Consider the following 24,337-nt stretch of genomic DNA (forward strand, 5'->3'; position numbering starts at 1 on the left):
AGGAAAAACCTACTTTTCCCTCCGTTTTCGGATCGGATCGGATGACGACGGACACTACGGACCGTCATCATCCGATCCCCCATAGGGGAGAGCGGCGCTCTGACAGGTCCGTCACTGCACAGTGTGCAGCGATGCACCTGTCATCTTCCTGCTCAGCGGGGATCGGCGGAGCGATCCCCGCTGAGCCAGCGTGTGTTCACGGGGCGGATCATGACTGATCTGCCCCGTGTGAAAGAGGCCTTAGGCGTGAAAGGGTTACGTTTTTAGGCAGTTGAGTTTAGAGGCCCTTTTTGGAAAGCAAACAAATGAGTTCAGACGCTGAGTTTAGAGGCATCTTAAGCGCCAAATGCTTTTAAAAGCAGCTAAATGTGGCTAAACGTGGTAACGCCTCCAGTGTGAAAGGGGTCTAAGCCTAAGAACGTCATTTCCTGCTTCTTTTTGGTTACACAAGACAGCATGGCGACAGAAGGCAGCCACCATGAAGCACACATGCTTTTATAAACTTATTACAGCTTTATAACTATTTCTTCTATTTCATATAGTTTTACCTACACTGAACTGTTATACTTTTCACATTGTATTTATGATGCCAACTGTGTGACAATAAACTCACACTTTGTTTTAAGTCTGACTATCAATGCTATTCATCCAGAAACGCCCTTGAGATACAAGAATATTAGATATTGTTTCTATTGTTCAAACGCATAAAATATGCTTTATTTTTGTGCAGAAAAAAGTGAAACTGTGAAATGTGAAAAATAAACAGTAAATATATTGTATGACTTGTGCTGGTATTCATCATTGAAGTATATAGGCAGCCTTCATTTTCCACAGCCAAACATGGTTATGTCTTCAGAAAGGCTGTAAAAATCATCACAGAGCTCCTCATACTCCTCATTCTGACACTCCCTTTTGTTTGGCCACCATTCAACCCAGGATCTGCTCCCGATAATGTAGGTATACCTAGGAGAATAGATGAGAAATGAACGACAAAGGCTATCAGTGAAGGCTTACTGACAATCAGGTCATAAGATATCTAGTGAGGACAGGGTGGGGGGGAGGAGTAGTGGGTAAGTGAGGACAGGGTAGGGTGGGGAGAAGGGAGGTAAGTGAGGGAAGGGTAGTTGAGGCTGGGGTGGCGTAGGGGTTGAGGCCTAGGGTATTTGGGATGCAGCTTCTTATTCAGGTGGATCCTCTGGAACTGGGAGCCTGGGACCAGCTGAGCACCGCTGATACATCTGATCCTGTCCTTCCTTCTGGGCAACTGGGGCTAGGGGGAACTCAGTTGGGGGCCGGAGGTAGAGCAGGTGGGATTTCAAAATTCATGAGCTACTCCCCCGCTCTGCAACTATTTTTGAAAAAATCTTCTTTGGGTCCTCTGTGTTCAGTGAGTGCCGGGGGATAGAAAGCAGGCTATTTAACCATTTTTGGGTTTAGGAGGATTAATCTGCAGCAGTGCTCCCGACTGGCCCCAGTGTACATAGATATAGAAGAGGCCAGCCTTCAATGTAATTTTGTGGTGCGGTGCTGCGGATTAATCCACCTAAATCTAAAAGTAGTTAAATAGTCTGCTTTCCTTCTCCTGGCACCCATTGAACATAGGGGACCCAGAGATTTTTTTTTTAAATCACAGTGGGGGATTAGCTCAGCTGGCAGGAGGGGAGGAGAAGGCGGGGAGGGGAATCCTGCAGACAGCTGTAATCAGTTGCTAAGGACGCGGCGGCCCCGCTCCTTAACAACCAATAATTTCCGGCATCATGTTCTTTATATTTTAGCTGTTAGTGGAGAAATCCCGCTGACAGCTGAAAGAACCGAGCCCCCAGAAGATATCAGTTTTGGGTACTGGGTACTGATACTCCTTCAAATGCTTAGTATTGGCATCGATACTAAGCATTTGCGGGAGTTGTGGTACCCGATACCCAAAACCGATATCTTTTGGCTTGGTTCTTTCAGTTGTCATCGGGATTTCTCTGCTAACAGCTAAAATGTAAAGAAAAGGATGCCGGCAATTATCGTTTGTTAAGGAGCGGGGCCGCCGCGTCCTTAGCAACCGATGATATTTCAGCTGTCTGCTGAAGTCGGTGCAACCCTACTTTTTTTTTTTTTAATATTCAGCTACTTCAGCTTTCAGCTGTGCTAAATAAGGCTTTTGCTTACAGAAATGGAATGGAGTGATCTCCCCTCATTAGATAGCAAAAAAAAAGATTAATGTATGGGTTGGGAGCTAAACTGGGTTTGCGGACGGGTTTGTGAGAGGTCTCTACTACTTTTCACTTTGTGATAAATAATATATAGCCTAGTTTGTTCACGTACAAAATCAGTGGCGAATTATATACAACACTTTATTTATCTATGTTTGAAATTGTATATCACCACAATCTGAAATATAGTCTATAAGCAATGCGGTTACTGTATCACAGAGATTGGTAATTTCCATGAGATTAAAATGTAATAAATATTTCCTTCCATGACACCACCACCCTTCTCAAAAGCCTTGAAACAATTAAATTAACCCACACGGGGAACTAGGTTGCGTGTGTGGCAGGGAATGAGGGACATTACACAATGTAGTGAAGTAAAGAGATCCAGGCTCTAGTTGTAAAAAATAAAAAATAAAAAAATAACAAAGAATTTATTTTCTTTAAACTTTACTAAAATTTACTAAAACTTATAGAAATAGTGAAGCATGTGAGCTATGTGCTGTAAGGCATGGTTGTTTGTGTTTTGGCTTTGCTTACATTCTGTTAATGACATTCTTCTTAAATATTCTGTAGGGTAACAATTTTCTTAATTGTAGCCTTGGATTAAAAAGCTTGAAGTCATTGTATACAGGATAAATATATATACTCCGGTTTCCTCTCACACTCCAAAGACATGCTGGTAGGCTAATTGGCTTCTGTCTAAATTGGCCCTAGTATATGAATGTGAGTTAGGGACCTCCTTGAGGGTAGGGATCGATGTGAATGTACAATGTATATGTAAAGTGCTGTGTAAATTGACAGCGCTATATAAGTACCTGAAATAATATATATATATATATATATTTTTAATGATAAACAAATGTCATACTTGCCTGCTCTGTGTAATAGTTTTGCACAGAGCAGCTCCGATCCTCTTCTTCTGGGTCTCCCACTGGCACTCCTGGCTCCTCCACCCCCTCCTGAGTGCCCACCAAGCCTCTTGCTATGGGGGCACTTGTGCATGCTCCCTTCATTGACACGGTCCATAAACTCACAGAGCGCGGCTCAGCCCTGTCCTGCTCCCTCTTCATTGGCTGTGATTGACAGCAGTGTCTGAACCAATGAGGAGGGAGAGAGATAAGAGAGCTGCTGCTCTCGTGCACAGCGCTGGATTGAGATCGGGCTCAGGCAAGTATAAGGGGGGACTGGGTGGGGGGAGCTGCACAGAGAAGGTTTTTTTTATCTTAAAGCATAGAATAAATTAAGTTAGAATTCCCTTATTTAGGATAAATGTTTTTCAATCTATGAGACCACTAGTTAAATTCCTAAGGCTTTTACAAAACTTACGTATTTGCTGCTGTTTGCCATACATCATTGAAACTGCCAAATATTATGTAATCCAGTCCTTTCTTAAACTTCAAGGCCTCCCGACATTTAACATGACTGATGAAGGTTCGTTTCTGGTCCTTAGCATTTTCATCGGTTCCTATAATTTCCAGGGAAGACAAGGGCTAGATGTTACCAATCAAAAAACAAGCGGTAGCACACTCTTTTGTAGCCATCTTTCATTTTACTTTTTGGGTGCTAAAACTAAAATGTAGATATACAATATGTAGGCAGGGCCACATGGTGCTATGAGGAAGGACGTCACAGCCGAAATGCATTAGTCTTATAATTGTATGTAGCAAATAAATATTCATGTTTCACCAGATATTTCCGAGTAGCCAGCTAAATGTAATTATATTCCTTGTGGACTGAGTGTGGAGACACTTCAGCCAGGGCACCGGCTTGACCACTAGAAGCTGAGTCCTGCAGTGCAGCGAGGGTAAAGTACCATTTTCTCAGTAGCAAAGTATTTGCCTAACAGTCCCAAAGCAATTTAGTTATAGCATCTCCCTGACAGGTGCAGCAACTCTCAGTAATGTGGAGGCACGGCGGAATAGGTCCAGCTCTGAAATAGTCACCTTTATAAGGCTTACATTACCGAAGCAGCATTCCCTTTTTAATTTGTCCTGTTTACCATAATCACTGAAAGTATAAGAACTTCCTAAAATATTCCAATGGGGGGTACTACTTCTAGAGACACCTCGGGATACCCTCACTTTGAAGGGATTTCCTTTTACTTCCTGTTTTGGCTATGGGATAGGAAGTGATGGGAAATCTCCCCAACAGGACACAAATGGTTAAAAAAAAACTCCCTTACTCTATACAAAATGAAAAAAAAAAATAGTTTAGCTTAGTTACTTTAATAAACTCCCAGTAGCCCACTAGCCCAATGTATAAAATTCAAAAAACTAACCACAATGTACAAAGCCATCCACAACTTCGCCCCCAGCTGCATCACCCACCTCACCTGCAAATATCGCCCAAATCATCCTCTCCGTACCTCCTAAGACATTGTGCTCTCTATCTCCCTTGTTGCCTTGCCCCACACACCTCCAGGACTTATAGAACCTTCCCATCCTCTGGAACTCCCTGCCCCACTATGTCCGGTCAGCTCCCACTCTATCCACCTTTAGGTGATCCTTGAAAACTCATTTATTCAAGGAAGCCAACCCCATCTATACCTAAGAACTGTACTTGAGTCACCTCCATCAGATCATCCCCTGCAGCTATTGCCTTTTGTACCTACCACCTCCCCCTCTCTTTAGATTGTAAGCTCCATGAGCAGTGCCCTCCTGTTCTCTCTGCATTGAGCTGTATTGTAACTGTACTGTCCCCTTTACATTGTAAAGCGCTGCGTAAACTGTTGGCGCTATATAAATCCTGTATAATAATAAAGTGAGTCTCCGTGATTGTCAGCTCCATCTAGTGGCCATCATGTAGTCTGTTTCTGATTAAAGTACCTCAAGAGAAATACTACGTTATGGCCACTGGTTGGTGCTGAGGATCATAAGAAATTAACATATCGATCCAAATATTGTCAGAATTTGTGAGGGTTGGGTGAATGTTTGTGACATTTGTCCAACATTTTTTATTAGTATTTATTATTCTTTTTTTATATATAGAAATAGACCCCTTAGGCTGGCCATACATGGTCGAATTTTGAAAAAATTTTCTTTTGAAAATCAGAAAATTTGTGATCCGATGGTTCCACCATTGATTTTGAAATTCGGCCAACCAAGCCTTCAATTTCACCTCCTGTTGCTACAGAAAATAATTTTCATGGATGGGAATCTTCTTTTTTTTCCGGGAATCTTCTTTTCTTGCACATGCGCATTTCTTTTTTGATTACATTTCTCGCACGATTCACCCATCATTGATCAGAAAATCGTTAGTTTTTCAAAAAATTCCAAACATGTCCAATTACTCAAATGGCCGTACGAAAATTGGCTGTTGCTGCAGGCCACTAATGGTGCGAAATATGAACGAAAATTCTTAGTTAAGATTTTCTAAAGAAAATTATTTCCAAAATTCGACCCATGTATGGCCTGCCTTAGTGTGGATGGGGAATCAATTTTTTTTTTTCTCTCAGAGACTTTATTCGAGCTGTAGAATTTGACAGGCGGCTCCGCTTGTCAAACTCGCCCACTTAGTAAAATGGGCTCACAGCTGTACTGTGATTTTTCTTTTACTACAAATTTCCCCCCTGGAATTGAAAATAAAGAAAACAGCATACATTCAGAAGGCAGCAGGATTGCCTTCTGAATGCCTGACAACTGCTGCTATACCACCCTCATTAAGCAATCCACCATGGATTGTTTTTCAGAGAGTGGAAAGCATTACTGCCTGTTTGTAAGCCCCCATACACACTATTAGATCTTCTGCAGATTTTTGCCTTCAGATTCTGCCTGATTGCATGCAAATTGAAATATTATATGGTTTTGCTAAATCTTAAGACAAAAACCTGCAGAAAATCGAATAGATTGTATGGGGTCTAAGAGCCCTAAAAGAACCACGCAATGGTCACACAGGAAAAGATCATTTGCTACATTACCATTCTTAAAGACGTTGGTTATACGCATTACATATCGGTCAAAGTCGTTGGCATACTGTGTCTCAAGAAGAGTTGCTTTGTACACTGTCAAGAGAATGAGAATGTTGGTTATGCTATAAATAAATACAGTATATCAGCAATGTGAAACACTAACTAGGTGTGCACAATATAATTGCAATACATATGAAAATCTAGCAATACCATTTTTGAAGGGTATTGACCTCGGATCTTAAGAAGCCTGTATCTATGTGAGCAGCCCCAAAAGTCAACATATCCAAAGAGTCCATACAATTGAAACTAATATTTCATTTACAGAAGAAGCCATAGGTGTGCACAGTAGTGTTGGCCGAATGATTCGAGCAAAAGTTTGGCGAACATACAAATTTGCAGGGAACTCAGTGGGTTGTTCCCAAAGGGCCTGGTATGGATTGGGGGCAGGAACCCCATGCCATTTTTTTTCTGATTTTTCTATTGCTGGCAATGGTATTGTGTTGCCGGAAATTAAATGTCGTCTTTTTTCTTTAGAAACGTCAGTTTTGCTGCAATAGGTTCTAAATATGGTACAGATGCGTTACTTTGCAGGCAGACTAAGGGGACCCCAGGCACGGTATTTAAAGGGATTTTTCTTTTTTATTGTTTTACTTTAAGCATTATTATAATCACTACTCCTTTAAAAAAAATTTTTTTTAAGTTTTTTTTGCACTGATACATGTCCCCCAGGGCAATACCCAGGCTCCTATACCTTTTTTATGGACAATAACTTGCATATAAGCCTTAAAAATGGGCACTTTTGATTTTTCACGTTCGGGTCCGATAGACTTAAATGGGCTTTGATGTTTGGGTCTGAACTTTTGCTATGTTCGGCAGTTCTGGTGCGAACCGAACTGAGGGGTGTTCAGCCCATCTCTAGTGCACAGCCTATTGCATTAGGGTGTGCACCCCAAAGCTCAAACCACATGGTTTTTTCTGAAGCCTCAGCTGCACAAGGCAGTGAATAAATGGGAAGTGCTCTGTGCTGAGTGGCTTGCTGTTCATTCACAAACTGAAGTATAGTTAACACAGTTTACTATGCTTCAGTTATGAATGGACACAGTGAGCAAGTGTGTTCCCTATGTTTATTTAGAAAAGGAAAGGGTTGGTAAATTACGTATTTACTAGCCCCTCTCTCCGCTCTCCATCCTGAAACATCCCCTGCAGCAGCCGTGGGGAGAGGAGAGGAGGGAAGCCAGCAGCACTGTGGGGCAGGGGCAAACAAGGGGGAGGGGGAATTGGCACAGCACAAAGTGAGTAGGATGTGCCCAGGCACACCTGGCACAACCCCTGCGCACACCTATGGTCTGCAGTAAAAAAGTTTAGGGTCCAGCTTTCTTCATATTTTGGGTGTTCCCAGTTACCTTGTGCTATTCCCATTCTTCCAGCTGCATATCTTTATAGCAATGGGCCTCCTCATTGTAGCCATTGCAGGTGAGTACATATGGGAGAGCAAGAGCTATAAACTTGCCGCTGACATCCCTTTACAAGTAACCTTTTTGTGCTTTAAATCTCCAGCATAAGAGTCTACCCATGACAAATGATGGACGATAACCATAAGTCAGATATCTAACAGTGATATATCTCACCATAGTCCATCCCTGTTTCACACGCCTTTTCCTTTCGCTCTAAGGCGCTGTAGCTTTTTGCAGGATCCTGTGACATCAAGCAATTCCCTTTAAGAAAAAAAAGTCAGGATAAGAGAAGAACAAAGTGATATACAGTCCAATTTCCCTTCTGTCCAGTCCATCAGGGCCGGTCTTTATTCCAGTATTTTACAGTTCAGTTTTTTCTCCAAAAATTGGAGAAAAAAATGGGAACAGAGTACAGGTTATACATAAATGGGCATGCCAAGGGCAGCAACTCCACTTTTAGAGCCCTTTCACATTGACAGTGTGGGCGCACTAGCGGTAAAGCGCCGCTAGTTATAGCGTCGCTTTACCGTCGTTTTAGAGGCATTTTTTAGAAAGCACCTGAAAAACGCCTCAGTGTAAAAGGGGTCTTATTCTTTTTTTTTTTTTTTTTTTTATAGTTTTCATACATAGGCCTCTAGTAGAGTCACTTTGGGCGGGGGACCCGTGGAACCCAGAATCCCTCGGGGAGGTTGAAAAACCCTTGTTTCAGCTTTCCATGCACTTCTAATGTCTAAGTCACCCTGTGTCTCTAATAGGGGCACAGGGGGACGAGAACCCCAGTCTGATCTGTACTAATTGAACTCACTGTACAAACACACTGTATATATATATATATATATATATATATATATATATATATATATATATATATATATATATATATATATATATAGTCTCATACTGTTGGGGACTCTTTGCTGGATTGTTTGGGGTGTGGCTGTATTCCATTGTTGTATTGTGTCTGTCTGCCTTGGATATTATGGGATGTGTATGTAGATTAGCTGTGAGCGGGGGAGGGGGGGATTCCTCCAACAGCTCTCCCTGCTGATTGGACAGTCTACTGATGAGAAGTTTGAATATCTCTGTGTACCTGTGTTTCAATAAACAGTTCCATGTTGCAGTTTTGTAACTGAGCTAGTCTCGCCTGGTTCTTACAATTTATGGTAAATGGGCTGTAATATCTGATGTCTGAAGGTCCAGACTGGAGGAAGCAGTGTGCTGACGGAAGCACTAAAGCGGAGTGTGGGATGTTCTACTACATTGGTGGTAAGCAGTGGGACGCTTCCTGCAGTCTGGGACATCCACTGGGATCCAAGATCAGGATAGCAGACTTTGGTCACCCCAGCGGAGATATGGATCTGGCATCAGAGTTCCTGGGGCTGCTGCGGATCGTCCTTTCAGCATACTCAGGGACTTTGTCTGTGGATATATACCTGGAGCTCAGGCAGCAGATTCAGGTGGAGCTCTGGATTGGAGACCTCCAGGTCGCTGGTATGCAACAGAGAAAGTGCTTTCCAACCCCAGAGCACCGGGCCAGTGACCAGTGAGTGTTGCGGATGGCATTACTGGGAGAGCGGCCCCAGGAGCAACCGTTGACTGAGTTGGACAGGCTGATCCAGCAGGAGATAGAGCTGGACAATCGTTATAGGGCTCTGCAATGGCACGCAGAGCAGAAATATTTAGGGGAGACAACAGAATGCTTTGGGGATATGACAGGGATATGACTTTGGCAGCCCTGGATTGCTGTGGGAGAGCCTTACAGATGGTTTTGTGTTTGGTGATGAAGAAGAACCCAACCTTGAGGACCTGCAAGATTACAGAGAGGCTATGTTCGGTCTTGCAGGGGTCTCAGAGCTTAAACTGGACCTCGAATATTTGCTAAGGAAGGAGCAGCATCTGGAAGGGGCATACAAGAAACTGCTAGAACATGTTCAGCAGCATGCCAGAGAATCGGCAGTGGAAACTCCGGAGATTGCCGTCTCCAAAACTGAAGTGCTGACAGCAGGGCAGAGCTCTGCTAACCATCGATAACATCTTCTGGGTTCTACGGACAGAAGATGGTGAATCTCTATCCCCAGACACCAGTTCCAGAGACTGGGGATTTAATAGACTCCTCTGCCGAAATAGGAAAACCTGGTTAGCCTCCAGCAGAAGAGCCATCAGGGCCAAACATCACTGAGCTCTGCCCAGATCCAACAGCAGCATCTTTGGAGTTACCAGAAACTTCTCCAGCTGAAGCGCTGACAACCGGACAGAGGGTCCACGACCTCTTCCCCACACTTGCGGCAGATTTGGAGGCCCAGGTTGAGAAGGAGATGGTCACTTCCCAGTAGCAGATTAGGATCCAGGGGGAGAAGGGAGAGGAGGTGTTCGTCCTCCCTTCCAAACAGTTGGCCAGGGTGGAGGAAGCTATCCTTCCTCCCCAGCAAAGATCAGTGCACCTGGGAGACAGTACCAGAGACATGTCTTCCCAGCAGCTAGATGAGGGTAAGGGGGATGAAGCAGCCGGCTCCCCTTCCCAGCAACAGACGGCACCCCAGAATGATGCCAACAACCCAGCAGAAGAGCTGGCAACAGAACAGAGTGCTGCTGGCCTCTGCTCTCAACTAACAAAAGATGCAGTGTCCACCTGTATACTCCAGGGATGCTGGGCAGTCGGCCCAGATCCCCAACAGCATGATGAAGTGAGCGGTCCCACATCTATGGAGATAGTAACCCTTTCAGACCACATATTCGTGTACATAGATGATTTATTGTTTGTTTGTGACAAACAAATTGGGGATTTGCAATCCTTTTGACCTATTTGAATTGAAATACTAACAAATTGTCATTCACAGGATCAATGAGAGCAAGTAAAATTTGTTTCTTGGACGTGCTATTGGTTTCCACTGGGGATCGTGTTATTACACGCCTCTATAGGAAACCCCTGTCTGGCAACAGCTTTCTTATGGCACAGTCTAATCATCCCACACACACCATTAAGGGGATCCCGGTGGGACAATTTATCCGTCTAGATCACATATGCAATGAGGACACAGATTTTGAGAAGGAGGCAGGAGAATTTTACAATAGGTTTAGACAATGGGGTTACCCCGTTTGGATGCTAGAGCGTGCATTGAGCATCGCTAAAAATAAGAACAGGGAAGATCTTCTCTCTAAACAAAAATGGCCCCAAAATAGACATAATGACAAACCCACTGTAGTTACACCATTTAGCCCGGAATTCTATCAGATTATAGAAGTGGTTAATAAGTATTTGCCCCTCTTGTTTGAGGACGAGTCTTTGATGAAGATTCTAAGTAGGGGATAAACTTTATACCTAGTAAGGCACGGTCCCTAGGTCCCTCTCTTACTCCTAGATTTTTTCGTTCCAAGCATAAACAATCAACCACATGGTTACACTTTAAAGGCAGGAATTGTCCTTGCTGTCTGCATATTTCTGGAGGTCAGGAGGTGATGTCCAGCAGTAATGGCAGGATCTTTCATTTAAAACATTTTTTCAATTGTAATACCACGTATGTCGTCTATGTCATTACTTGCAAATCATGCAATATCCAATATGTGGGACGCACCACTCACAGACTACGCAATCGCTTTCGTGAACACCTTAGAAGAGAAAAATCCACTAAAGCAGCGAGGCATTTTAACAACCACCACGGTGGTAATACAGGTCTGGTGCAAGTACAAATAGTAGAAAGGGTTAAACTCTCAGCCAGAGAGGGTGATTTATTTAGACTTTTATGTAGGAGGGAAGTTTACTGGGGTCTCCTAATGTGATAGTCTGCTGCCAAAAGCGGAGACATGTGACAGAAGTCACTTTTAACGGGGGGTCTGTGAAACCCAGAATCCCTAGTCTCTAATAGGGGCACAGGGTGACCAAGAACCCCAGTCTGATCTGTACTAATTGGACTCACTGTACATATATTGTCTCATTCTTTTGGGGACTCTTTGCTGGGTCGTTTGGGGTGTGGCTGTATTCCATTGTTCTATTGTGGCTGTCTGCCTTGGGTATTATGGGATGTGCATGTAGATTAGCTGTGAGAGGAGAGGGGGGGGGGGACAGCTCTCCCTGCTGATTGCACAGTCTACTGATGAGAAGTTTGAATATCTCTGTGTACCTGTGTTAAACATTTCCATCTTGCAGTTTTGTAACTGAGCTAGTCTTGCATGGTTCTTACAATATATGGGCTGTAATATCTGATGTCTGAAGGTCCAGACTGGAGGAAGCAGTGTGCTGACGGAAGCACTCAAGTGGAGTGTGGGACGTTCCGTTACAGCCCCTAATAAAATTAATATAAGCAATAGCTTCTAAATGCTACAATTGAAATGATCAGACTCACTGACATCAATGCTGGGGGTTATTATTGCATCCACTGACACCATTAATGGGGGTTTTCTATTGCATTCACGGATAACAATAATGGGGGGTTAGTATTGCACTCACTAACAACAGTGCTGTGGACTAGGGATGAGCTTCGAGTTCGAGTCGAACCCATGTTCGACTCGAACATCGTCTGTTCGCCCGTTCGACCGAATTGCGAACGATATGGGCCGTTCGTGTCAAATTCGTTTGGCGCGTCATGGCCCATAATTCACTGTGACGTTGCAGTGCATTGCTGGCTGATGATTGGCCAAGCATGCACTATGAACCGCATGCTTGGCCAATCACAGCGCTGTCAGTAGAGAGAGCTGTAATTGGCCAAAGCCAGGGTGGCTTTGGCCAATTATGGCTCAGGGGGTTTAGAACATGCCCCACACTATATAAGGCCGCCTGCACGGTGGCCCTGTATAGTGTGTTCCGGCGTGCTTAGAGAGAGAGAGACAGTGTCATTTCATTTGAGTTAGCTAGATTAGGCAGGACAGTCAGTGAGTTAGCTGCACTTACAGTGTATTGTGTATATATATGCATCCCAGGTGTTGTGTATATATATATATATATATATATATATATATATATATATATATACACTGTATTCAGTTTAGCTAGATCCGTTCCTGTTATCTTCCTACTGACAGGCAGGCTTGTCTTGTTACAGTATTTACAGCTACCTGAAGAAAATTGCTGGTGTTCTTTTGATCCTATTAGTACCACAGTCAGGCAGCTAGACTATTTACAGTTAGTGTAGTGCAGGGGTCCTCAAACTACGGCCCGCGGGCCGAATCCGGCCCTCCAGCGTTTTTTATCCGGCCCGCGGACTGCCCCTTTAACATTGCAGCACTCCCCCTGCCATCTGCTCCCTCCATCACGCAGGACGGGAAACATGACAGGCCCGGACAAAGGACCTTCTGTGCTAAGAAGCAGGTGATTGGTTACTAGGCATCAGGGCGGTCCCAGGAACCAATCACCTGCCCCTCACTTCCAAAGTCCCGCCCTCCGTCCGGACCTACCATGTCTCGTGTCCTGCGTGATACAGGTAAGTGTTGTGTGGGAGTGCTGTGATATTATAGGGGGCGGCAGTGTAATATTGATTTGGGGGGATCTGTGATATGGGGGGATCTGTGACATGGGGGGAGTCTGTGACATGGGGGGAGTCTGTGACATGGGGGGATCCTGTGACATGGGAGGATCCTGTGACATGGGGGGATCCTGTGACATGGGGGGAGTCTGTGACATGGGGGGAGTCTGTGACATGGGGGGATCCTGTGACATGGGGGGATCCTGTGACATGGGGGGAGTCTGTGACATGGGGGGAGTCTGTGACATGGGGGGAGTCTGCGACACGGGGGGAGTCTGTGATGGGGGATCTGTGTGATGGGGGATCTGTGATATGGGGGAGTCTGTGATATGGGGGGATCTGTGATATGGGGGGATCTGTGATATGGGGGGGATCTGTGATATGGGGGAGTCTATTATGGGGGAGTCTGTTATGGGGGAGATCTGTGATATGGGGGGATCTGTGATGGGGAGTCTGTTATGGGGGATCTGTGATATGGGGGAGTCTGTTATGGGGGGATCTGTGATGGGGAGTCTGTTATGGGGGGGTCTGTGATATGGGGGAGTCTGTTATGGGGGGTCTGTTATGGGGGGGTCTGTGATAGGGGGAGTCTGTGATAGGGGGAATCTGTTATAGGGGGAATCTGTGATAGGGGGAATCTGTGATAGGGGGAGTCTGTGATATGGGGGGATCTGTGATATGGGGGAGTCTGTTATGGGGGATCTGTGATGGCAGAGTCTGTTATGGGAGATCTGTGATATGGGGAGATCTGTGATATGGGGGGATCTGTGATATGGGGGATCTGTGATATGGGGGGATCTGTGATGGGGAGTCTGTTATGGGGGGATCTGTGATATGGGAGAGTCTGTTATGGGGAAGTCTGTGATAGGGGATCTGTGATAGAAGAGATCTGTGATATGGGGGGATCTGTGATGGGGAATCTGTTATGGGGGATCTGTGATGGCAGAGTCTGTTATGGGGGATCTGTGATATGGGGGGATCTGTGCTATGGTGGGGAACTGATATTGGGGGATCTGTGATGGGGGAGTCTGTTATGGGGGAGTCTGTTATGGGGGAGTCTGTTATATGGGGGATCTGTGATATGGGGGATCTGTGATATGCGGGATCTGTGATGGTGGGATCTGTGATATGGTGGGATCTGTGATATGGGGGGATCAGTGATGGGGAGTCTGTTATGGGGGATCTGTGATGGCGGAGTCTGTTATGGGGGATCTGTGATATGGGGGGATCTGTGATGGGGGAGTCTGTTATGGGGGGATCTGTGATGGCGGAGTCTGTTATGGGGGATCTGTGATGGGGGAGTCTGTGCTATGGGGGGGGACTGGTATGGGGGGATCTGTGATGGCGGAGTCTGTTATGGGGAAAGTCTGTGATGGGGGAAGTATGTGATATGGGGGAGTCTGTTATGGGGGGAATCTGTTATGTGGGGCTTTGTGATGGAGAGGAGTTTGTGTTGGGGGGCTTTGTGATGGGGGATCTGTCATGGGGAGGCTTTGTTATGGGGTGAGTCTGTGATGGGGAGGGGGGTCTGTGATTGGGAGTGGTTCTGTAATGAGGGGAGTCTGTGAAATACTGATAAGTTTATATTGATTACAATTGTTCTTTATTTTAAATATTGTACTGTTTTTTTTCCTGTTTTTTTTTTGCACTACAAATAAGATGTGTTTTTTTTAAACTATAGTGCGGCCCCCCAACAGTCTGAGGGACCCTGAACTGGCCCCCTGTCTAAAAAGTTTAAGGACCCCTGGTGTAGTGCGTCCTCCTCACAGTGTTCAGTTAAAGCTACAAGTTAGTTTAGTGTGACCTCTGCACAGTGTTCAGCTAAAGCTACAAGTTAGGGTAGTGCGTCCTCCTCACAGTGTTCAGCTAAAACTACAAGTTAAGATAGTGTGACCTCTGCACAGTGTTCTGCTAAAGCTACAAGTTAGGGTAGTGCGTCCTCCTCACAGTGTTCAGCTAAAGCTACAAGTTGGTGTAGTGCGTCCTCCTCACAGTGTTCAGCTAAAACTACAAGTTAGTGTAGTGCGACCTCTGCACAGTGTTCAGCTAAAGCTACAAGTTAGTGTAGTGCATCCTCTGAACAGTGTTCAGCTAAAGCTACAAGTTAGTGTAGTGCGTACTCCTCACAGTGTTCAGCTAAAACTACAAGTTCGTTTTTTGCGAGCTCTGCACAGTGTTCAGCTAAAAGTACAAGTTAGTGTAGTGCGAGCTATGCACAGTGTTCAGCTAAAGCTACCTGTAGAAGGTTGGTTGTGTTTTCCTGATCCTATCACTACCGCAGGCAGCTAAATAAGCTACAAGTTAGTTTTTTGCAAGCTCTGCACAGTGTTCACCTAAAGCTACCTGCAGAAGGTTGGTGGTGTTTTCCTGATCCTATCACTACCGCAGGCAGCTAAATAAGCTACAAGTTAGTTTTTTGTGAGCTCTGCACAGTGTTCACCTAAAGCTACCTGTAGAAAGTTGGTGGTGTTTTCCTGATCCTATCACTACCACAGGCAGCTAAATAAGCTAAATTTACAAGTTATGCGCTGCGCTTGGGTGACCCCAAAAACAAAATTAATAATAACAAACTCTGTGCTTACTAGTGCGATAATATTAAATACAAATAATATGAATGTTGAATTAATAAACAATGTGTGAAAAAACAAGTGCTTGTTACACCATAAATTAGTGCTTAATAGTGCTTGTTACACCATACATAGTGTCTTAATCAACATAAAAAGTGCTTAGTGCTCAATATAAGGTATCCTGCTTGTTTAAATGAAAAAATTAATAAATAATAAATAATGAAAAAAAGTTCTCTTTGGCACTCTAAATAGTGCGTACAAATAATGTCCAGCAGTGATAATAAAACAATGCGTGCAGGTGGTGTTCAGCTGTGACAACAATCCAACATCATGCCGAAGATATCCTGAGTGCTGCAAAACATGCTCCGGTGCTCCTTCGTGACCCCCTTAAGCTAATGTGCTCACCCCAGAGCGTGTGACTCAGCTTCTACCCTGAGTCCAAAAACGCTTTGGAGCCATCCCTGGGCTCAGTCTCAGTGTCTGCTGCACTCCTCCAGCTGGAAACAATGTGGCTCCATACATATAAATGAAAAGGAAACTATATAGTGTAATATAGTCAAAATACTTTTATTAAAAGAAAACGCTCCCCACACCAGGGTAGTCACATGGCACTGGTGCGTCAGTGCACCATACTATAACGGCTTTCTATGCAAAATCACTGGATGTTTGGTGCGGTATGCTGTGCTGGGACAGCGCTGGTGTAAAGTCCGTGTCAGTCTCTCCGTCCTGGCCCCTCCCCATAAATAAGCTACAAGTTATTTTTTTGCGAGCTCTGCACAGTATTCACCTAAAGCTACCTGTAAAAGGTTGGTGGTGTTTTCCTGATCCTATCACTACCGCAGGCAGCTAAATAAGCTACAAGTTAGTTTTTTGCGAGCTCTGCACAGTGTTCAGCTAAAGCTACCTGTAGAAGGTTGGTGGTGTTTTCCTAATCCTATCACTACCGCAGGCAGCTAAATAAGCTACAAGTTAGTTTTTTGTGAGCTCTGCACAGTGTTCAGCTAAAGCTATATATATATATATCCCAGCTTAGTGCAGCTACAGGCCATTAGTATGTCTGGAAGGCCAAAAAGGAGAGGCAGACAGTCACAAGCCAATAAAAGAGGACAAGCAGGCTCTGTGTCTAGAGGCAACAGTGCTGGTCGTGGAGACGGTGCATCCTCATCAGCACGTGGCCGTGGGTCACGCTTGGCCTTTTTATCGGCAGCTGGCCGTGTTGAGCCGCAACATGCGGAAGACTTGGTCGAGTGGAAGACCAAGCCATCCTCATCCTCCTCATCCTCTCTCACCCATGCTCAGGGTACTTTGTCTGGCAAAGCAGCTGCCAACGCGGCCTCTTCCCTCGGCTCAATGGCATCAGTGACTCCTTCCCTAGCCCCACCATGTCCTCCTGAGGAGTCCCTCGAACTGTTTGACCACAGTGTTGGGTACATGCTCCAGGAGGATTCCCAGCGTTTGGAAGGCTCTGATGATGATACTGAGCTAGATGAAGGCAATAACGTGAGCACGGACAGAGGGGGTGTCCAAGAAGGACAGCAATCTGGCAGTCATGGTCCCCCTGCTGCAGCATACTGCCAGGTTTGCTCCAGTGATGAGGAGGGAGGGGATGATAAGGTCACTAACTCAACGTGGGTGCCTGATAGGAGAGAGGAGGAGGAGGAGGAGGCACATCCCCAATGAGGCAGGATGCCCTCCAGGGGCCAGCCTAAGCGCAGCACACTGACTGCATCACACCCCAAAGCTCCGCATGTGCAGGGCACTGCTGTCTCTGCGCGTTATTCAAAAAGTTCTTTGGTGTGGGCCTTTTTTGAGTCGAGTGCATCAGATCGCACCGCTGCTATTTGCAACATATGTCTCAATCATATCTCGCGTGGCCAAAACATCTCCCGCTTGGGCACCACATGCTTGACCAGACATATGTTGACCTGCCATGCAGTTCGTTGGCAAGCGTATCTAAAAGACCCACACCAAAGAACAAAGAGGACCTCTCCTTGCTCCTCATCAGCTGAGATCTCCAACCCCACTATACCTTTAGTCCTCTCTGAGACCTGCACTGAGAGGAATAAAGGTGTAGAATTAGGTGTGTCACAGCCAAGTACTTGTGGGCAATCTGCTTTCGGTACACCGACGTCAGATTGTACCAGGCAAATTTCCCTGCCCCAGCTGCTGCACCGCCGAAAGAAGTTTGCTCCCAGCCATCCACATGCCCAGCGGTTGAATGCTAGCTTGGCAAAATTGCTAGCACTTCAACTGTTGCCTTTTCAGTTGGTAGACTCTGCCCCCTTCCGTGAGTTTGTGGAATGTGCGGTTCCTCAGTGGCAGGTACCCAAACGCCACTTTTTCTCACGGAAGGCGATTTCAGCTCTCTACCGGCATGTGGAAGGCAATGCCGGTGCCTCGCTGAACAGGGCGGTCAGCGGTAAGGTGCATATTACCGCTGACTCATGGTCCAGCAGGCATGGACAGGGACGTTACCTAAGTTTCACGGCGCATTGGGTGACTCTGCTGGCAGCTGGGAAGGATGCAGGACAAGGTGCAGTAGTGTTGGAGGTTGTTCTGCCACCACGCCTCCAAAATGCCACTACTAATGATTGTGACACACCTCTCTCCTCCACCTCCTCCTCTTCTTCTTCCTCTATGGCCTCTTCCTGTGCTTTGTCCTCGGAACCAGCGGTGCTCCGTAGGCGTTCAAGGGGCTACGCAAGTACGTAGGCCAAAAGATGCCATGCCGTGCTTGAGCTGGTGTGCTTGGAGGAGAGGAGCCACACTGGGGCCGAGGTTCTGTCAGCTCTGCAGGGGCAGGTTCAGAGGTGGTTGACGCCACGCCAACTTAAGGCAGGAATGGTGGCACCAACCTCCTCTCTGCCCTCCGACAGGGACAAATGACCCATGTTCCCTGTTTGGCTCACGTCCTTAACTTGGTGGTGCAATGGTTCTTGGGCAGGTACCTGGGCTTACAGGATGTCCTGAGGCAGGCCAGGAAAGTCTGTGTGCATTTCTGCTGGTCATATAATGCCAGTGCTCGGCTGGTGGACCTCCAAAAGGAGTTTAACCTGCCCAAGAACCGCCTAATCTGTGACATGCCCACCAGGTGGAACTCAACGTTGGCCATGCTGCAGCAGCTGCACACGCAGCATAGGGCCATCAATGAGTACCTGTGCGACTATGGCACCAGAACAGGGTCAGAGGAGCTTGTTTTTTTTTCCCCACGCCAGTGGGCCATGATCAGGGATACATGCAGTGTCCTGTCACCATTTGAGGAGGCCACGAGGATAGTGAGCAGTGACAGTGCATGCATCAGTGACACTGTCCCCCTTGTCCACCTGTTGGAGCACACGCTGCGTGGAATAATGGACAGGGCAATTGAGGCAGAACAGAGGCAGGAAGAGGAGGACTTCCTTAGCTCTCAAGGCCCCCTTTATACAGACAGTGTTCCTGCGTGCCCGCCGATCATACAGGAAGAGAACCAGGAGGAGGTGGAGGAGGATTGTGTCAGTATGGAGGTGGAGCCTGGCACTCAGCATCAGCAGCAGTCTTTAAGAGATCAGTCCCAAGAAACACATGGACTTGTACGTGGCTGGGAGGAGGTGGCTGCGGACCATGTCGTCCTTAGTGACCCAGAGGACTCCAGACCGAATGCCTCAGCAAACCTACGCAGCATGGCCTCCCTGATCCTGCAAAGCCTGCGTAAGGATCCTCGTATTTGTGGTATCAAGGAGAAGGACCAATACTGGCTGGCAACCCTCCTTGATCCACGTTACAAGGGTAAGGTTGCGGACCTTATCTTGCCATCGCAGAGGGAGCAGAGGATGAAACATGTTCGAGAGGCCTTGCAGAAAAGTCTGTGCAACGCGTTCCCAGAGACTGAGAGGTTACAAACTCCTGTTTCTGGACAACGTGTTGCTGAGGCTTCGGTCAGTCAAAGAAGGAGCGGTGGAGAAGGTGGCCGTCTGACCGATGCGTTCAGACAATTTTTTAGTCCGCAGCCCCAAGGTATGATCGGTTCCAGCAACCATCGCCAATGTCTGTTTTACATGGTGCAGGAATACCTAGGGGCAAGATCTGACTTGGACACCTTTCCCACCGAAAATCCTCTGGGTTACTGGGTCTTGAGGATGGATCACTGGCCAGAGCTTGCCTAGTATGCAACTGAGCTACTGGCCTGTCCAGCGTTCTTTCGGAACACACATTCAGTGCTGCTGGAGGCTTTGTAACCGATCACAGGGTGCGTCTGTCCACCAACTCGGTCGATCGACTGACCTTCATAAAAATGAATCAGTCTTGGATCACCACCAGCTACCAAGCACCTGATGCTGATGTAACCGAATAATATTTTTTGAAATCTCAGATCCCTTCAAAGATTGCCTATGCTGATGCTGAGTGACTATCCTGAGTAATTATCCTCTTCCTCCTCAATGATCACGCTGATAGCTTGTAAGAACATTTTTGGTTCTGGGCGCCGCCACCAGTGCCTTAGGCCCAATTTTTCAGCCCCTGTTTAACAGGGGCGTGTAATTACAATTTTTGATGCAATACTTTGCAGCAGGGTTCGTTCCTGCGTTCCAACTAGAGCAGGGGTCCTCAAACTACGGCCCGCGGGCCGAATCCGGCCCTCCAGCGTTTTTTATCCGGCCCGCGGACTGCCCCTTTAACATTGCAGCACTCCCCCTGCCATCTGCTCCCTCCATCACACAGTACGGGAAACATGACAGGCCCGGACAAAGGACCTTCTGTGCTAAGAAGCAGGTGATTGGTTACTAGGCATCAGGGCGGTCCCAGGAACCAATCACCTGCCCCTCACTTTCAAAGTCCCGCCCTCCATCCAGACCTACCATGCCTCGTGTCCTGCGTGATACAGGTAAGTGTTGAGTGGGAGTGCTGTGATATTATAGGGGGCGGCAGTGTAATATTGATATGGGGGGATCTGTGACATGGGGGGATCTGTGACATGGGGGAGTCTGTGACATGGGGGGATCCTGTGACATGGGGGGATCCTGTGACATGGGGGGAGTCTGTGACATGGGGGGATCCTGTGACATGGGGGGATCCTGTGACATGGGGGGAGTCTGCGACACGGGGGGAGTCTGTGACACGGGGGGAGTCTGTGATGGGGGATCTGTGATATGGGGGGATCTGTGATATGGGGGGGATCTGTGATATGGGGGAGTCTGTTATGGGGGAGTCTGTTATGGGGGAGATCTTTGATATTGGGGGGATCTGTGATGGGGAGTCTGTTATGGGGGATCTGTGATATGGGGGAGTCTGTTATGGGGGGATCTGTGATGGGGAGTCTGTTATGGGGGGGTCTGTGATATGGGGGAGTCTGTTATGGGGGGTCTGTGATATGGGGGAGTCTGTTATGGGGGGTCTGTGATATGGGGGAGTCTGTGATAGGGGGAGTCTGTGATAGGGGGAGTCTGTGATATGGGGGGGATCTGTGATGGGGAGTCTGTTATGGGGGATCTGTGATGGCAGAGTCTGTTATGGGAGACCTGTGATATGGGGAGATCTGTGATATGGGGAGATCTGTGATATGGGGGGGATCTGTGATATGGGGGGATCTGTGATGGGGAGTCTATTATGGGGGGATCTGTGATATGGGGGAGTCTATTATGGGGAAGTCTGTGATGGGGAATCTGTTATGGGGGGATCTGTGATGGCAGAGTCTGTTATGGGGGATCTGTGATATGGGGGGATCTGTGCTATGGTGGGGGACTGATATGGGGGGATCTGTGATGGGGGAGTCTGTTATGGGGGAGTCTGTTATGGGGGAGTCTGTTATATGGGGGATCTGTGATATGGGGGATCTGTGATGGTGGGATCTGTGATATGGTGGGATCTGTGATATGGGGGGATCTGTGATGGGGAGTCTGTTATGGGGGATCTGTGATTGGGGAGTCTGTTATGGGGGATCTGTGATGGCGGAGTCTGTTATGGGGGATCTGTGATATGGGGGGATCTGTGATGGGGGAGTCTGTTATGAGAGGATCTGTGATGGCGGAGTCTGTTATGGGGGATCTGTGATGGGGGAGTCTGTGCTATGGGGGGGACTGATATGGGGGGATCTGTGATGGGGGAGTCTATTATGGGGGAGTCTGTTATGGGGGGATCTGTGATGGCGGAGTCTGTTATGGGGAAAGTCTGTGATGGGGGAAGTATGTGATATGGGGGAGTCTGTTATGGGGGGAATCTGTTATGTGGGGCTTTGTGATGGAGAGGAGTTTGTGTTGGGGGGCTTTGTGATGGGGGGATCTGCATTGGGGGGGCTTTGTTATGGGGTGAGTCTGTGATGGGGAGGGGGGTCTGTGATTGGGAGTGTTTCTGTAATGAGGGGAGTCTGTGAAATACTGATAAGTTTATATTGATTACAGTTGTTCTTTATTTTAAATATTGTACTGTTTTTTTCCTGTTTTTTTTTTTTACACTACAAATAAGATGTGTGCATAGGAATTAGTTCATATTTTTTTTTAAACTATAGTGCGGCCCCCCAACAGTCTGAGGGACCCTGAACTGGCCCCCTGTCTAAAAAGTTTAAGGACCCCTGAACTAGAGTATCTGTGAGGGGTTGCAGTGTTGTGGCACCAGCACTAGTGCCTAAGGCCTAATTTTTCAGCCCCTGCTTAACAGGGGCGTGTAATTACATTTTTTGATGCAATATTTCACAGCAGGGCCCATTTCTGCGCCCACCAAGAGCGAGTGAGGACTTACAGTGTTGTGGCATCAGCACCACCACCACCACCAAAGGCCCAATTTTTCTGCCCCTGTTCAACAGGGGCATGTAATTACAATTCTTGATCTAATATTTCACAGCAGGGCCCTGTGAGGGCTTACAGTGTTGTGGCCACAACAACACCTGCCCCTCACTTTCAAAGTCCCGCCCTCCATCCAGACCTACCATGCATCTACTGAAACCAATTTTGTGGATTATTACATTCAATGACACCAATGCTGGGGGTTATTATTACACTAATTGACACCAATGTGGAGGGTTAATTATCATAGTCACTGACACCAATGCTAAGGGTTATTATTGCTGCCACTGACACTAATGGTGGGGGCTATTATTACTGCCACTGACACCAATGTTGGAGGTTATTATTACATTCATTGACACCAATGCTGCTTTTTTTTTTACACACATCGACACCAATCCTTTGGGCTATTATTACACTCACAGACACCATTGTGGGGGGCTAATTATTGTAGTCACTGACACCAATGCTAGGGGTTATTGTTGCTGTCAATTACACCAGTGCTAAGGGTTAATATCACTTCCACTGACACCAATGCCGGGTATTATTGTTGTTGTTACTGTTCAGGTCAGTTTAGAGGTCTTCCAAAGGGTAGGTCATGTCACAGTCAGCCTTGGTGTGCCAACATTAAGTTCACTAGATGCAAAATGTCACCCAGAGCCCATTGCATGCAGGCTTCATTCTCCTTGTGCTGTAAATGTTCTAATTGGGAAAAACCACTCTTGGGATGGCAAGGCTCAAATAGTGCAAGCAAAGAAAGAGTAAATTTCATTCCACGAGCGATTTGACGATTTTCGGATCGTTAGTATGGTGCTTTTGACCATAAATTTTTTGTCGTACATGAACTCAAAGTCAAACTTTCGTTTAATTGGCACGGTTTTCGTGTGAAAAAAAATCGTAAGAGAAAGACTACGCATGCTTAAAAACTAAAGAGCACAGACAAAACTATTCAACACATTATGTCACTTCTGAAGTTGTATTCTGTCGTACGAGAATTTTCGTATGATGAGCAACTTTTGACATCGAGACTAGCATGCAACAAAAAACTGACAGTCGTCTGAAAATCTGATCGTATGTACAAAGCTTTAGACCCAATAATTATGGAAATTTTTACTAAGCTACTGGACGGGCGTTTAGCAGACACTGAAAAGTGCACCAAGCTCTCTTTTTAACCTTTGTCTGAGCTTACTTTTTTTATAAAGTCAGTTGTGGTGGGGGTGCAAAATTAGACATGTTATTGTCAGGTCTTAATGTGTCCTGATTTTTTAATTTTGCAATGATGGGAGATAGGCTAGTGGCAAGACATGCCAATATATGTACTGTATATATAGTGATATTCTTGGCTAGTGCTCAAGTGTATTAGCACTTTTCAGTGGGTTTATGCCAGCCAGGAACTAAGTTTCAGGGTTTGGTGGCCCACTTTTATTTAAAAAGAAAGAATACGTTCCACGGAATGGAAGGTTACCTTCACAGGGTTTCCTCATCACTTAAAAATATGAAAATAAATGGTAAACAGTCTCCTGGCTCTCTCTTAGAACACCACTGCTCAGACTTAGACCTTTGGTATGGTCCCTCAAACCACCTCACAGAGCCTCTGTACTGTCATACAACTGTATCTTTCGTAACTCAATCTGCTCATTCACATCACTCTTCTGCTCTGGCTCTCAAGCTTAGGGTCTCTCTGTCTGTTCCCTCACAGACTTCACTTGTAAAATGTAGACATGCACACTTCTGGCTGCTCCCCACTAGCCTCATGGGGTCCTCGGGAGGGTGGAGTCCTGATCTGCTGTCAGGCCTTAGATTAGAAGGGTTGTGCACAAACACCCCGTTGGTCTCCGGCAAGACACCAGACACAGGACCAGATGCTTCTTCTCCCCCAAAGCTCTCTAAAGTCTCTGAACTCCAGACCCTGATCCGGAAGCAACAAAACCCTGAGAAAACCGAAACAGCAGTTTTCTCCACTCTGAACAGGTCTTCTGGACCCATTCACTCAGCATTTG

General features: G+C 46.3%; 1 protein-coding gene across 1 annotated transcript in view; it reads right to left on the reverse strand.

The window, feature by feature from the left end:
* Positions 1-683: 683 nt before the first annotated feature.
* The window catches only part of LOC141133435 (complement C3-like), a 286,038-nt gene continuing 262,384 nt past the window's right edge, over positions 684-24,337 (reverse strand). The window contains exons 38-41 of the mRNA XM_073622822.1: positions 7,737-7,823; positions 6,118-6,201; positions 3,528-3,666; positions 684-963 (exon numbers count right to left, since the gene is read on the reverse strand). Of these exons, the coding sequence (XP_073478923.1) occupies positions 822-963; positions 3,528-3,666; positions 6,118-6,201; positions 7,737-7,823 (452 nt within the window). The 3' untranslated portion in view covers positions 684-821. The remainder of the gene's footprint in view (positions 964-3,527; positions 3,667-6,117; positions 6,202-7,736; positions 7,824-24,337) is intronic.

The sequence above is a fragment of the Aquarana catesbeiana genome, linkage group LG03 (genome assembly GCF_042186555.1).
Source record: "Aquarana catesbeiana isolate 2022-GZ linkage group LG03, ASM4218655v1, whole genome shotgun sequence".
Lineage (NCBI taxonomy): Eukaryota > Metazoa > Chordata > Amphibia > Anura > Ranidae > Aquarana > Aquarana catesbeiana.